The sequence below is a fragment of the Leishmania panamensis genome (genome assembly GCF_000755165.1).
Source record: "Leishmania panamensis strain MHOM/PA/94/PSC-1 chromosome 34 sequence".
NCBI lineage: Eukaryota > Euglenozoa > Kinetoplastea > Trypanosomatida > Trypanosomatidae > Leishmania > Leishmania panamensis.
Window position 1 is genome coordinate 1,652,713 of NC_025881.1, and position 15,343 is coordinate 1,668,055.

Here is a 15,343-nt window from a genome sequence, read left to right on the forward strand (position 1 = left end):
TTTTTTTTTCGCACCGGTCTTGCACACTGAGGCACATCACCATCGCCACACAGCGATAGCCGACAGTACTGTCTTCAACCTCTGAGCTTCATCCCCACAGCCACGACGGCAAAGACCTCTCAGAGAGGACATCAACACACACACACAGTGAAGGAAATCATGCTCGCATACTTGGAGAGTTACTTCGACCTAAGGAAGAGCTTTGTCTTCTACGGGGCGTATCATCACCAGTGGCAGAACCAAATGATTCATGTCATCTTTGTACCAGCCATCTTCACCACCGCGATGAGCTTCCTTGCGCGCGTGCCCATCGCCGGCGGCATCACCCTCTCCCACATCACTGCCGCCTTCTACGCGGTATCCTTCATCAAAATGGAGCCGGTTGCTGGGGCACTCTACGCGCCGATTATCGGAGCGATGGAATACCTTGGCTTACGAGTGCTCATCAACCACGTGCCAATCAGCATTGCGATTCACGCCCTCGGCTGGGCAGTGCAGATCATGGGACACAAGTTTCTCGAAGGTCGCCAGCCAGCCTTCATGGAAGATCCTCTGCAGGCAATCCACGCTGCATTGCTCTTTGCCTGGCTGGAGGTGCTCTTCTTCCTCGGCTATCGCCCCGCCATGAAGGCCGAGTTGGATAAGCTGATCAAGGTGCAAATCGAAAAGATGAACGCGGCAAAGCAAGCTGGTAAGGCACCGATCATGAAGGTGGCTCCAAAAAAGGTGAGCACGTAGAAAACGACGGTACGAGTAGGCGACGGAAGCAACGACAACAAAACGTCTTGTCTTTATAATGCGCGGCACACTGTGCTTTTCTTTTTTTGGGGGGCGGGGGGAGGGGGATGGGCCTCCGTGCGCTGGGGCGCACCTCCGTCCTGTTGTCGTACTTTATGCTGTCTTTGGTTCTCAGAAAGACAGCTGGTGACGCTTGTGAAACGCTGCTTTTCTATTTCTCTCCTTCTCCATCCTTTACACAGCGACTGTGTAGTCTACTCATTCTTTGTTAGGCTGTTTTGTCCTACACGGCGCATGCTGGGCTCGGGGATCGAATTCGTTTTTGCATACTCGCCCCTCTCTCCTTCTCTTGTATCACTTTCTATAGGTGATGGCGTTCGCTTGTAGCTTCTCATGAACGTGTGCCAGTGTCTTTAGGATCGCTGCCCTCCCGCCACCCCCACCCATCCCCCATTCTATTACAATCATTCCAAGAGCACTCCATGAAGGTCCTAGTAGGCCCTGCAGCCAGCCACTGCTCCCTCCCTTAGTGTCATAGCACATTACTGTGCCACTCTTTTCAGTTACGTCACGGAGGCACGTGGCGCTTCATGCCCCCTCCGCTCTCTCTCTGCTACGTGGTGCGATTGCTCTTCTGAAGAGGAGATACTCCAATGCGTGAGTGCCCGCTCATTCCTTCTCGATAGCCCCCCGCCTCTCCACACGTTCTGCAAGGCCCCTTCCTCCTCCTCTTTTTGGTATTGAGCTCACATGACTCTTCGTCTGGTATCAGACATACATGCAGAAACACACACACACACACATCGGGTATGCACCTCAGCCTGTAGGAATCGACATCAAGTGTGGTGCTCGGTCGTTGAGGAAACGTAACGCCGCGGTCGACACGCTGCCCCCTCTCTGGCCTTCCTGAAGGTCCCTTTTGGCGTTCATCTTGGGAGGGAGCAAATGACTACCGCGCAGGACTCACTTAGATCGGCACCCGCAGCAGGAGCGGTGGAGATGCAGACGTTGTTGCCGAGTACATGCGGCGAGGAAGTGGATCTGCCCGGCGTGCCACGCGTTGGGTGTGTGGCTGCTATCTCCTACAAGCCCCACAGCCTACATGGCTTCTCTGCCTGCGTTGTCGGCATGGCCGACGGAATCTCCATTCTTGGTCCGGACCTCACCCAGCGGCACTATGGTCGCCACTGTCTCCTCACACGGCACCTTTGGCGACCAGCGGCGCTGTTCGAAGGCAGTGGAGAGCGGCCAAACGCCACCGCGCACGAATGTGGAAGGCCGGCTCAATCTCGCAATGGCACCGCCATGCTGCCGCACACGAAGGGGAGCTACGCCAGTATTGTCGCTGTCACTGCCTGTCTAGTCGCAGGTGAGGAAGGGAACGGTGCCAATGTGGCGCTGGAAACTGCGGAGGATGACACGATTGCCATTGTGGTCGCCTGGTCCGATGCAGCGCTGCATCACCACGTAACGGTCCTGACGGCTCATCTGCGATGTATCCTGACACCGTCCTCGAAAAGATGCGCCAGCAGCGGCAGCGTACACGTGGAGGCAGGGCTGGTGCAGGTTGTAGCACACGATGCCCTACCGTTGCACCCGATGCAGTCTGTCCTGCGTTTGTTTTACCACTCTGCCATGGCAACGTCCCAAAATGAGAGTGCCCCGCACCACGTCGTGATGTGCTCTGTGTACTCCCCGTTGGACTGGACGATGTCGCCTGAGAGGCACTTCGGCCTGTCCGATCCAGGGGCCACCACCAACAACACGTCTCCCAGCTCGGTAGTGAAGCCGTCGCACCCAAATGCCGGCAGCGGCTCCGCTGTGGCAGAGTCGGTTGCTCCCTCGGCAGCAACAGCAGCACGGGGGCACGGGGGGCTACTTTTTCTCACCGTGTCCGCTTTTCATGACAGCGACACTGCTGGTGAAGCGACGGCCTCTGCTTCCGCGAGTCTGAAGAACGCCTGTGCCAACAACGGCATCCGAGTGTGCGCTGGGCCGTCTGCGGGAAAAGATGTGGCGCCGTGGCTGCTACAGTTTCAGCCAGACCGAATTGTTTGCGCCTTCGCCGTGCAGTCTGCCACGACAAGCGTGATCGCGGTGGCCGGGACGACAGACGGTCGGGTGTATCTGCTGGGACAGACCTCGCAGCGCCTGGTGCGCCGAGTCAGTGGCCCCGTGGCAGATGCGATGTTTGTGCAGACAAAGCTGGCGAATGTCCGGTCGCGGACCCGCAACGCTGTCGTGGATGGATTGCTGAACGAAGCCATCGAGGAGGACACGCGCAGGAGCGGTGGCGTTTTGAGTCAGCCAGACGATTATGCGCCCCATGACGAGAGCGATTCTGCGACGCTAGTGATCCTTGAGAGCGCCGGTCACTTGCTGGTCCTGCGCGCCATCAATAGCGACGCCCCTATCACGCAAAGCGTGGCAGACATCTCGCAAGTTATCACGCTTGCGAATGGGCGGCAGCAAACGCTCACCTTCGTGGACTCGTCCATGGAGAACCTCGAAGAGAGCACGCACATTAGCTCAAAGAGCTTCCTGGACTTGAGCTCCTTGCGCGGCTTCTTCGGACGGCGCCGTCCACCAGTGCCGCCGCCGCCTCCCGAACAATATCAACGGAAGCTGGGACGGAGCGACTCCTCTCCTACAAACCCGCCGCTGGCCTCAAGCAGTCTTACCACGTCCCCTGCAAATCAAAGCTTCTTGAACGGCGCTATGGGCATCGAGGAGATCCACATAGCGGGCCATATCCTGAGTCGTGGTTTGCTGTGTGCGACGTGCATCTACAACGCACAGGGCGGTGCTGAACTTGTTGTGAGCACGATGGGGCAAGTCGTTGTATCGGTGCCGTTCAGTCCCACAGACGGATGCTTCCGCATTGCCGGCTTTACTAAGATGCCAGCGCCGATGTTTTACGTCGGCTTTGTAGACTTCTTCGCCGCGGGCAATCCCATGTTAGTCATGGCTGGACTGAAGAGCGTGCTCGTAGCCAACCGCCCGCAGCTAACCATCCGCGATCGCGCGCAGCTCCTTCTGCGCCTGCTCAACAAGAAGGAGTGTGAGCAGCAAGCTGCGGAGAGCGATGGGGTAGACGTATGACAGAGCAGCTGATGAGGACGACTTTTGCCTCTGCATGTTGTGCATCAAGGTTGTTCTCTGCTCTGCAGCTGATCGGTATTGTGTTGTCTCCTGCTCGTTACGATTGTTCTAGTAACGTTGTACTTTCCGATCCTTGTCATGAGGACAGCCTAGGAACTACAGAGCCACTGTTACAGCAGAGGAGAGAGAAAACAGAAATGAGCAGAGACTCTACGATGAGTTGCACGTGACATACTGCTTGGGGGACCACTCTTCGAACACCGCGCACTTTCGGCAGCGGCATCCAGCAGCGCCTAATGGTACGCTGCTATACACCCCCTTTGAGGTATGTCGGGCTGTTCCCTTTATCTTGCATTCTTTCACTTTCTCCCTCCTTTGATTGTTCTCTCACCTCTCTGGAGCTCTTCTCTAGACATTTCGTATCGATAACGTCCCTCCCTCCACCTCGGCCTCTTACCCCACGTGTGGCCTTTCACAAGGACAATTCTCACTCGCACGCAGGCACCGCTACACCGGCACACGCCTCCCCTCTTCCCCACCCCCTTACGCCTGGAAAGTTGCACGCGAGAAAATGCGCACGCCGAACTTCACGCGCTCTCCCCCTCTCTGCTTTGTGACACTCTTCATTCCCATCATTTTAGGTTCCTCTACTGTTGAATAGCTTTGCTTGTGTCTGTGCGCGCGCAGGAATTTTTGAACTTGACTCGTCTGCGTGTGCGTTTATTTCTTCTTTCATTGTCTGATGTTCAACTCACCCCCTGATGGCTGTAGGAGCACCTCAGCGCGGAGCATCTCTCAGGGCCCAGCGTCCATTCCAGGCGGAACCCGGGCAGGACCCTCTGCCCTCCTGCCAGTGCCGAACTGCTTCTGGCGCTGACGGGGCCAGGCACCCACGACGTAGCGAGGTGAGAGCGATGCACCGCTACGGATGCCGGCGGTCAGGTCGTGGATGGCGCGGCGTCGGAGCGGCCTGCGACGGTGAGCACGCCTGTACCATCCATACGATAGACAGAGTGTCATCGTGACTCGAGCGCATCCCGCCCGGCACGACGGGGAGCGGCTGTGAGGGGCGACCTGCGGAACGGGTGGTAGGCCAAGCCTGAGGCAGAGGTCGTGCTCAGGTGACGGTGAGTCGGCGCCTTGCTGCAACGCGTGCACTACGGGTGCTCTGCACGACGCAATTGGGCCTGTGACAGACCGAGGAGGGGGGAGGCGGGGTAGAGCGAGCGGAGGCTCTATGGCAGAGAAGGGGGCATATGGGGTAAAAGAGAAAAAGGATTACCCTCGGTTGGCGCCTCGCTTCACCTTCTTTCTGCCTTTTGCTCTCGTCCGTGTTTCGTTGCTGCAATGGGCTCTCTCTCTCTCTCTCCGCTCCCCCCCTTTGGGCTCAGAAAGAGCAGTCGCGTTTTTTTTCCTCGTGCTGCTCGTGCTTCTCTTGCTGGCTCAAAACATCCTCTCACTTGCCGCACAGACGTAGCGCTGTGAGTGAAGTCTTATTGGCTCGTGTATGCGTCTCTTCGAATTAGCCCTTCCCTTCACAACTCACTTTCGCTCTCTCTCTTTCATGGGGTGAAGCGGTGCACGCGAGCCTACACAGCGTCGCTGCTAACTCGAATTCATTTTCCCTTCTCTGGGGCACTGGCACAATGGAGAAGATAAAGGAAGCATTTGGCCGAGTCGACAAATTTTCTCTGGAGAATGCTAACCGACTGTGTATGGAAGTGGAACGCATCGAGGAAACACTTCTCAGCGACGCCGGCAGTGCAGAGCCCAAGATGAAGCTCATCGATGCCTCCCTTCAGCAAATACGAGAGCTTACGGAGGTACTCATCTGGATGGATAGCTGCCACGACGAGTGGTTTGAGCAGGTAATGGAGCACGACGTCATGGATACCCTCGAGCGCCTAGCCACCAATGCTCTAATTCCATCGTCTGTCAAGCTGCAGAGTTTGCAGAGTGTCACAGTCATGCTGCAGAACTTGTCGCGGGACTCGTCGCTCTTCTACGTCTGCAGCAACAATCACATCAATCGTATGGTCGCCGCCGAGTTCGACATCCAAGACGACGAGTTCGTCTCACTGTACGTGTCCTTCCTGAAGTCTTTAGCCCTGCGGTGTACACCTGACACAGTGCAGTTTTTCTTCGACGTGCAAAATGGAGCCTTTCCGCTCTGGAATCGGGCAGTGCGGCTGCTGGACTCGGCAGATGTCATGGTGCGCACCGCCACCAAGCAGATTATAGTGACCATCGCACAGTTACAGGATGCGGCTGTGTCTGCCTTCGCAGAAACGTCCATTTCGGACGTCTTTCAAAGCGTGCTGGGCTTTGTGGAGGCGCAGATCGTGCGCCTTGCAGCGAGTGTGCCGTCCTGGAGCACCCTGCATGAGTCGGTTGGTTTCCCAAAGGCTTACGGAGACCCCAACGTGGGGAAATTCCCCTTTTCCGCTGACCCTGCTGCGACGCTGCCGCCGCCTCCAGCACGATCTCCCCTAGTGGTAGACACTCGTGCGTTGCAGATTCAACTGGATGACGTGGAGGATGAGCTGCTTTACCTGAATGATCTTTGTCGCACGCCGGTGCCCAACGCGGGTGCGCAAGCGGCAGCGGTGCTGCAGCGAGCTCTCCTTCCGCACTTCCGCAGCACCATCCAGAGTGAGGTGGATTCTGCCAGCAGCGCCTCCACCTCTTCGGGGAGGAATGTGGCGCACGCCACTCACTCGATTCCTGGTGCTCGATTCAGCGGCTCGTGCACCCCCGCATCTGTCGTGTTGGCGTTCCTCTCCTACTGGTCACAGGTAAACACTGATGCCCGTGTTGCCGCCGCGTTAGTCGACTTCTTCGTGAAGCCCCTCAACTCCTCCTCCGGGACCTCGTGCTTCACCGTGGCGTCTATGGTGTTGGAGTCCACACGCGTGGATCTGCATGAGTCGGTGGTAGTCGTCTGTCGACACGCGCTTTCGCGCACTGGAACTCAGTCGACACTACTAGTGTCTTTCCCACCATCGCTGCGCTTTCCTAGCTCACTTGGTCAGTTCTTCTACGCCAATACACCGTACCAGCAAACGGGGACGGTGCTGATGAGTGGCCCATGCTCCACAACTTTGCCCTCAAAGGAGAAGTTCGTGCAGAAGGTGTGGCCATCGCCGCCGACCGCCACCACCAATCCATTCGTGCTCCTCGTTCCTCACGTTGTGGCAGCACTTTATACGCAACTAAAGTACTTTCAGGCAACTCGACTGAGCTGTGTGACAGCCTCGCTGTCGTTATTGCTTGATATGATTTCGAGTGCGGCGCCGGGCAAGCCTGAGTGGGCAAGTGTGTACCTTGAACTGATGAAGCTGGTGCAGCGTCTGCTGCTGAACTGCGTGAAGCAGTACGCCTCGGCGATACAGAAGACGTTGCATGCGCAGAAGACTGCTGATGCTGACATGCCGCACTCTCACATTTCCCTCCGCGACACCTTGGAGTCAACGAATGAGGAGGCAGCGCTGCCAATTCGAGACCCCTACACGCCGATGTTTCTAAAACTGAAGGAAGCAGCGATCTGGATGGAGGCGGCAGAGCAGGCGCGTTTGCCGCTGCTGGAGACAGCGGCGCAGCGCCCGAGCAAAAGGGACCTGTACCTTTTTTTTCCCTCCTTTCCACTTCTCTTCACGGATGAGAGCAGGCTCATCCTAAACACGTGGCCGCCGCTTCTCCTTACAGTGTGCCGGCAACCGGGTGTGGCAGCGCAATGGGCAGTCGCATACCACGTTGCGCAGGAGAGTGTTGTCCGCGCCCTGGACTACCCAAATCGCGCGCCGGTGTCGGATGCAGAGTGTGAACTGAATTTGTATCTCACGTTACTTTTGATGCGACGTGCGTTTGTGGGTCACGCCCACCGCAGTGGGGTCGACGTGCTGCAGATGACACTGCGGCAGCTCGCGCCTCAGCACAGGCAGTCGATGTACTTTACCTTGACTAGCACAGCCACGGCACTCTCAGTACGATGCGAAATAACGAGCGAATGGCACCTGGACAGCCAAGCCCCTTCCATCGCGCCTCCAGGCACGCCGGTGTGCATGGTGCTTCCTTCTGCCGCTGCCGGTAGGGAGGGGAGAGAGTTGCTCTTCTTGGACATTCCCATCAGCGTTCCGGAGAGAGTACGCTCGCAAGAGTTGCTGGCAGGCAAGCACAAGAGGCGTGTCCTCTGCAGCTTAGATCTTGCCTTTGTGGGTATCAATATCCATCCGCGGTACCCTTTTAAGGTCGTGCTGTCTTACCAGCTGTCAGGGCACGTTATGCTGCTGCACCTCGTCACTAACGGCACGGCAGCGGCACAGATGATGGTGACGGGCGTGGAGAAGGCTGCCAACGAGTGCCGCCAGCGGGGTGCATCTTTCTGTTTTGGCCTTATGAACTACAGGAGTGCTCTTCTCGGCGATGAGAGCGAACAAGACAGACCCGCAGGGAAGGAGGGAGATCATTTTTTGTCGGGGAGTGCAAGGGGCGAAGCGGCCGACGTGCGCGCATCCTCCCACCCCTAGTATCGGCTCTTCAGAAAAGAGAATGAACTGGTGCCTTTCACTTTCACATGTTTTCCTTCCACAAACGTTCAGGAACAAAACGTCTCTGTCTCTCAGCTCGATAGTGCTCACGAAAACTTCAGCATGGGCATAAACCCTCACGACCGCCGTTATTACCCACACTGAGTCCGCACGCTGTGCGTTCATGTGTGCCAACGCACACCGCACTCGCATAACTCTCTTGTTGCCTCACACGCAGGTACACGCACGCATTTGGTGCGCACGTGTGTTGGATGTCCACAACCAAACAACCGCGACGGGGGTCAAAGAAGAAGACATGCACCACTTTTACGGGAGACCTTAGCCACCCCCCGCGCACACACACACACCTCGCCATTCACGTCTAGGACCGATTCTTCACCAGCTTTACCTCACTTCGCCTCACTCGCTCTCTCTTTTTTACCCACGTACAAACATTGCCTCTTCTACGCACGCACATGCGCCCTCACACTCACACACACACTCTCTCTCGCGCGCGCGCCATTTCTTTACTTGGCCGTCTGTTCTACTTTGCATGAACGTCTGTGTGCGTGTTGGCCGCTCTACTTGTGGAAATCTCGCGCAAGAAGGACTTCTCATTTTTTTCGCCTTCACTGTCATCAATCACAGCTCTGTTCCGCCTTTCATTTTTCGTTGTTGTTATGCTTTGTTTCCCTCCTCGTCCCTTTTTGTTAAAATCTTCGGCTCGTCTGTTGTGTGCTCGTCTGGTCGCCCTTTGCCTTCTTGCGTTTTCGTGTGCTTCTCCTTAGCAGAACACGCTGCACGACAGTGTAGACATTTTGTGTCGACGACGGACTCCCCCCTCTTTGTTTATCGCTTGAGGTCGTCTCCTCCTCCCCCTCCGGTGTGATCGCAGAGTGGTTTATCTCGTATCGATTGTATACGCGTGGATTTGTGGCTGCTTTTTTTTTTTCGCCTCTCTCGCTGATAATCGAGAACACTGAGGCAAGCCTATAGCACCTACCCTCACCACGAAGCGGAAGGAAAAAAAAAGAACGCACATACGCCTATACAAGCGTGTACACAGTCACCCCACTTGCATGTGATTCATACGCGTTTAACTGTTTGTTTCCCTTTCAGTCTTCTCCTTTTCACTTTTTTTATTGGGTCGTGTTTTCACTCTCTTCTTGACTTGACCAGCGCACCCCCTCCCTCTGTCGTACTGTTCTCTCCCTGTCTCCTCTTTTGCGTTCGACTCTGGCTGACACCATCGCTATCGTCACTCTACTCGTAGAACACAAATCGCGCAAACAGGGAAGAGAAAACTTTGGCCGCTCTTTCTCCCCTCCTCCCTCAACCTCTCATACATCGTTCTTAGAAGGTCGTTCTGGATCGATACACAGACACTCGTCGCTATAGCAACCTCAAAACAGAAGAAGATACGCCAGTCAACCACGCAGTCATCACACAAGGAGTATTGGACAAGGTGACCTCGCCAGCACCCCAGACTGCCCTTCGCTGCTTCTCAACCCCCACATTATTGTTTCCTCAGTGCTCTTCGTCCGCATGAAAGCCACCACTGCATTCGGGGTGGGGGACATTGTCCTACCGCTGTCGCGCAGCTTCTCTGTTTGCCAGGACCAGCTACTGCTGCCAGATGGCGTCACGGTGCGCCATGGCGCTGACTTCAATGTCACCATCATCAGCCACTTCCTCGTCGCTGTAAGGCCCCTAGATGCCGACACAGAGATCATCGTGAACTTCAACTTGTGCTTCTACGATCTGCTCAAGTCGGGCACGTCGCCAACGACCTCAGCGAGTGAAGGGGAGGAAATGCACACGCTAAACACCATGTCAGCGCACACCGTTGAGCGCCCCGTTGTCCCAGGATTCCGCTATCTCGAGGAGGAGTCCAAGCAGGAGCTGTACCGCCTCGCCGATGAGCAGGTGCGGCAGCAAGCCATCGTCGACGGCTTCCTTCCGCGTGGCAGCGATGAGGGTCGACTGACGGTGGTGCATGCAAAGCCTGGCAAGCCGGTGGCGGTCAGTACCAACGAGCATGAAGAAGGCGACGTTGTCTTCGAGACGACCGGAGTGCCGCTGCCGTTTCCAATTCGCAGCACTGTCGAGCTCCCAGGAGACTTACATCTGAGACTGACAGGTGGATCCGAGTTCCTGCAGCACTCCTGCCTCCCAAATATTCGCCTCGAGATCGACGGTACACACATCCGGGGCATAGCCCTGCGTGCCATCGAGGCAAACGAGAAGTTGACGTACAACTACCTCACAACAGAGTGGGAAATCAGCAAGGTGTTTCACTGCTCCTGCAACGTGTACTGCTGCTACGGCTTGATCAAGGGATTCCGTTTCCTCGATCGCGAACAGCAGGAGCACCTGCTGCCGCACTGCAGCCCCGCCGTGTGCGAAAAATACCGCTCGCCGCTGCTTTCAGGGGCAACTTTTGGCGCCTTGACTAGCAGCACGGCACTATTCACCACGACAGAGGGTCGCCTGACCTCACAGCGTGATCTTGCGGCGGGCACGGTGCTGTTTGAGGTCTGTGGCGCCCCGCAGCTGGATCAAAATGAGCTGGTGCTTGAGCGGCTTCGCCTGTCGCACTCGTGTGATGCGAACACAATCCTCGTCAACAACTGCGTCGTCGCATCTCGCCCGCTTTCTGTGGGTGACGCCGTGACTTCCAATTTGAACCTCCTCTACTACACTTTCTCGCCACCCTTGCCATGTGCCTGCGGGTCTGCCAGCTGCGCCGGCCACATCGACGGCTTCAAGGCACTGCCCATCCAGACGAAGAACTTGTGGTGGAGCTTGGCCTCGAATGCGGTGCGGGCGGAAGCGCTCGAGAACGGTTACAAGATTGTCTCGTCCAACGCACTTGTGGACGTGCGACGCACCTCAACGATTGGTGACGCCACATTTGCGAGCCGCAACATCGCTGCCGGCACGCGTATCTTCCACATACACGGGCTTGTGCTGCCCTTCCCCACGGTGTACACCATCTATCTCGGCGAGGGGAAGCACCTGCTCTTTGCGGACGGGGCTCAGTGCCTCGCACACAGCTGCGACCCAAACACCCGCATTGTTGTGAACACCGACACAGGCAGCTTCGACTGCTTTGCACTGCGCAATATCGCTGCAGACGAACTGATCTCCTTCAACTACCTGACGACGGAGTGGGACATGAGTGAGCCCTTCACCTGCGCATGCGGCAGCAGCAACTGCTACGGTCGCATCGCTGGCTTCCGCCACGTGAAGCGGGAGGGTCAGCTGAGCCTCTGGAGCAAGGCAACCCAAGCTGTGCAGTCCCTCTTTGCACAGACCATTCGGCAGATGGCCAGCACCCTGGCCACACTTAACAGGACGCTTGTCGACCCGGTAGGCGCGAATGGCGCCCTCTTGCTCGCTGAGGACACGCCCTCGGGCACGGTGCTCTTCAAGGCGCCGGCGGGCTTTGCGGTGGAGCGCGATCAAGTCTGCTTTGGCGACATATTCCTCGCCCACTCCTGCAACGCTTCTGCTGTTCTATTGGAGGGCCGCGTTGTACTGAGCAACGCGTGCACGGCCGGCACCGCCGTCACCGTGAACGTGAACCAGCTGTGCTACAAGCTGGCAAAGCCCTTCACGTGCCGCTGCGGCGGGTCTGACTGCACACACGTCGTCGGAGGCTTCGCCGCGCTGTCGGACACGGAAAAGGCGCGCATTCTGCTCTGCACTGCGCCAGATGTGCGCGCAGAGGCAACTGCTGCGGGCTTCATGATTCCCTGTTTGTGCCCCTTGGTGACGGTAAGAGCGAACGGGGTGATGGGGCAGTCCACCTTCGCAGCACGCCGCATTCCAAGAGGAACCCGCTTCTTCAAGGTGAACGGGCTCGTGTTGCAGTTTCCGACGGTGTACAGCATCCAGCTAGAGCGCGGCCGCCACCTGCAGTTTGCCGGCGGCGCGCAGTGCCTTGCGCATAGCTGTTCCCCAAACGTGCGCATCATGGTCGACGCGGAGAGCCGTTCGCTTGACTGCCTCGCCCTCCGAGACATCGAGGAGGGGGAGTTGATCGCGTTTAACTACCTGACAACGGAATGGGACCTGAGTGCCCCGTTCTCATGCCTCTGTGGCAATGGCAGCACCTGCTTCGGCCGCATTCGCGGCCTCAAGTACCTCTCCGAGGAACAGCGGCAGCGACTGTGGTGGATGCTGACCCCAGCAATGCGCCATTTGGGAGAGCAGTCATTCAACTGGAAGACCCTGGCCGGAGTGCAGCTGCGCACTGACCAAGACGGACGTGTGCGCGCCGCGAAGGAGTTGAAGGAGGGGCTGATCATTTTGGAGGCGCTGCAGGTGCAACTGCGAAGTGGCTGTGCGCTTGTGGGTGGTGTGCGGCTGAGCCACAGCTGCATGCCGACTGCGGCGATCGTGGAAAGGCGTGTGATCATGGTCGGGACGGTTTGTCCCGAGACGGAGATTACTCTAGACCTGAACTGCTTGGCATACGTCCTGGATGAGTCGTTCATGTGCACGTGTGCAGCCGAGGCGACCCCACACGCGGTGAAGGGCTTTGCTGCTCTGTCCGCGGCGGCGCAGGCGACACGGCTGATTCTCACGGAACCGTCGGTGCGTGCGGTCGCTCTGCGCGATGGCCACCGAGTCCCGTGCAGCTGTTCGCTTGTGGAAGTGCGCGCGAATGGTGATATGGGCCAAGCGACGTTTGCTGCTGTCGACATCGCAGCAAGCAGCTGTTTCTTCCAAGTGAAGGGACTGTGCATTCCGTTTCCAACCATGTACACCATCATGCTGGACGAGGGTCGCCACCTGCTGTTTGCGGACGGCGCCCAGTGCCTCGCGCACAGCTGCGACCCCAACGTGCGTGTTCGTGTCGACGCAACGAACAACACCCTCGAGTGCCAGGCGCTGCGGCCCATCAAGGCTGGCGAGCTCATCGCCTTTAACTATAACGCAACGGAGTGGAGCATGAACACACCGTTTCGCTGCCTGTGTGGCGCGCCCCAGTGTGTATACGAGATTCGCGGATTTAAGCACCTCTCTCAGGCTCAGCGAGCGTTGCTCCAGCGGCAGGCGACACCGGCCATCAAGGCGATGGCCTCTGCCTACGCAGACGTGCAGTTGCCCGTGGCGCTTCTGCGTGCGGCGCCAGACGGCCGCCTCAGGTCTGCGCGTGCGGTGGCCAAGGGCGACATCCTGCTGGAGGTGATGTACCTGGATGTTCAACCGAATCAGATATGCGTTGGTCGCCACTACGTTGTGCCACACGACGCAAACTGGTACAACTGCGTACTGGTCGAGGGGCGCCTCATCGCTAGCCGTACCCTAGCCTCCGACGAGCAACTTTTGGTGAATATGAATTTCTTCGTGTACGACATGACAGAGATTTTCCCGCGCACATTCGACGACGCCTGCAAGGGTTTCAAGTTCATAGACGAGGCAGTCAAACAGGAATGTCTCTACCTCTGCGAGCCCCCCGTGCGTGCGCAAGCAATGCGGGACGGCTGGATTGTGAAGAGTACGCAGGAGACCCTTGTGGTGCAGCCCAACGGAGACATGGGCCAAACCGCCTACGCGCGCTGCGATATCGCTGCCGGCACAAAGCTGTTCCACTGCACCGGTCTTGTGATTCCCTTCCCGACAATGTACACCATCTGCGTTGGCGTTCATCAGCACCTGCTGTTCGGCGACGCGGCAGAGTGCATCGCACACCACTGCGATCCGAATGTGGAGGTGCGCGTCGACGAGTCCGGCGAGGGCACCTTCGACTTCGTGACGATTCGCGACATCACGAGGGGTGATATGATCACCTTCAACTATACAACGACGGAGTGGGATATGAACACGCCGTTTGTGTGCCTCTGCGGCTCACCCAAGTGTGCCGGGACGATTCAGGGCTTCAAGCATCTGCAGGAAGCTGATCAGCAGCGGCTGTGGCCAAACGCATCGAAGGTAGTGAAAGATCAGTGGAGGGCGTACACCGCGTCCGCTTAGTCCAGACACAGGTGCACGGACACCGAACCAGAAACAAAAAGTCGACAGTGCGCATCATAGACATAGACCAAAGGGGGGAGGGCAAGAAGGCGAGTGCGGTAGTGCCTCATACAGCAGCACGTACTTGGCTGACAACACATAGAGAAAGAGAGACTGCAGCGTGACCTGTGTCATCCTCTGTGCGGCACCTATGTGAGGCTCCTCCCCCGACACGTCTTCTTATCCTGTCCCGCTTTGGGTATTTTTTTCTTCCTTTCCCTCCCCCCCTCCTTCTCCCTGTATGCGCGTGTGTCTGTGTGAAGGTGTGCGTATGCTCACATGAGGTGCCCCGTTTGCATACATCTTAGGTCTCGGGCTTTGGCTCTATCGCTTCTTTTTGTTGTTATTTGCCTCTCTCGACATTTTGGGTACGAGGCGCACCTCACTCGCTGCCCCTGTGCTCTCCTCCTTTTCTTTTCTCTCGTCCTCCTTTCCCCCTGTAGCTTTGCACGCCGACACGCAGACCAGCACCGTAGCAGTGTAACAGGACAAAGAAATGCAACCGCAACGAGTGCTGCTGTGTTGTGCACGTTTGCGCTTGGTAATACAAGCGTGTCATTTTTTTTCCTGACTCCTGTGCTGCAGCACTCCATTGGGCTTGTGAGGAGGGGAGTTTCTCCCCTCTCTTCTGGTTGTCGTTGCCCTCGGTTATCTACCGAAAGGAAGTCAGTACCCCCCCCCTGCCTGCCTGCCTGCGCGTGTGGGTTTTTCTTTTTTTCGCAACTTTTCCATTCACCACTCCTCACCGCTCGTGTTGTGTTTCTCGCTCTTTTTTCTACATGTCTGCATATGTGTGTTTCAGACATCCACCGCAGAGCCTTTCATCCACCCTACCCCCGCAAGACCTCTCCTTTAGCGGCTTACCCGTTGACTGGTAGCAGCACTCTGTAGAGTGTGACGTGGGTGGCCTACACCCAAAGATGCAGACACCTCCTCTTATCTTTCTCGTATTC

The 15,343-nt window shown here is 57.2% G+C and overlaps 4 protein-coding genes across 4 annotated transcripts, besides 1 other annotated feature; all 4 read left to right on the forward strand.

Moving 5' to 3' along the window:
- Positions 1-159: 159 nt before the first annotated feature.
- LPMP_344380 (hypothetical protein) lies at positions 160-738 on the forward strand (the record flags this gene model as incomplete). Its single annotated transcript, XM_010704557.1, has 1 exon — positions 160-738. One exon carries the CDS (start codon positions 160-162, stop codon positions 736-738), a length of 579 nt encoding a protein of 192 aa, XP_010702859.1.
- Positions 739-1,683: 945 nt separating this feature from the next.
- On the forward strand, positions 1,684-3,840 carry LPMP_344390 (hypothetical protein; the record flags this gene model as incomplete). The annotated part of the gene is made up of 1 exon (XM_010704558.1): positions 1,684-3,840. One exon carries the CDS (start codon positions 1,684-1,686, stop codon positions 3,838-3,840), a length of 2,157 nt encoding a protein of 718 aa, XP_010702860.1.
- Positions 3,841-4,596: 756 nt separating this feature from the next.
- Positions 4,597-5,042: a repeat region.
- Positions 5,043-5,486: 444 nt separating this feature from the next.
- LPMP_344400 (hypothetical protein) lies at positions 5,487-8,366 on the forward strand (the record flags this gene model as incomplete). Its single annotated transcript, XM_010704559.1, has 1 exon — positions 5,487-8,366. One exon carries the CDS (start codon positions 5,487-5,489, stop codon positions 8,364-8,366), a length of 2,880 nt encoding a protein of 959 aa, XP_010702861.1.
- A 1,545-nt stretch (positions 8,367-9,911) lies between these two features.
- On the forward strand, positions 9,912-14,351 carry LPMP_344410 (hypothetical protein; the record flags this gene model as incomplete). Its single annotated transcript, XM_010704560.1, has 1 exon — positions 9,912-14,351. The coding sequence occupies one exon, from the start codon at positions 9,912-9,914 to the stop codon at positions 14,349-14,351; it is 4,440 nt and encodes a 1,479-aa protein (XP_010702862.1).
- Positions 14,352-15,343: the final 992 nt, after the last annotated feature.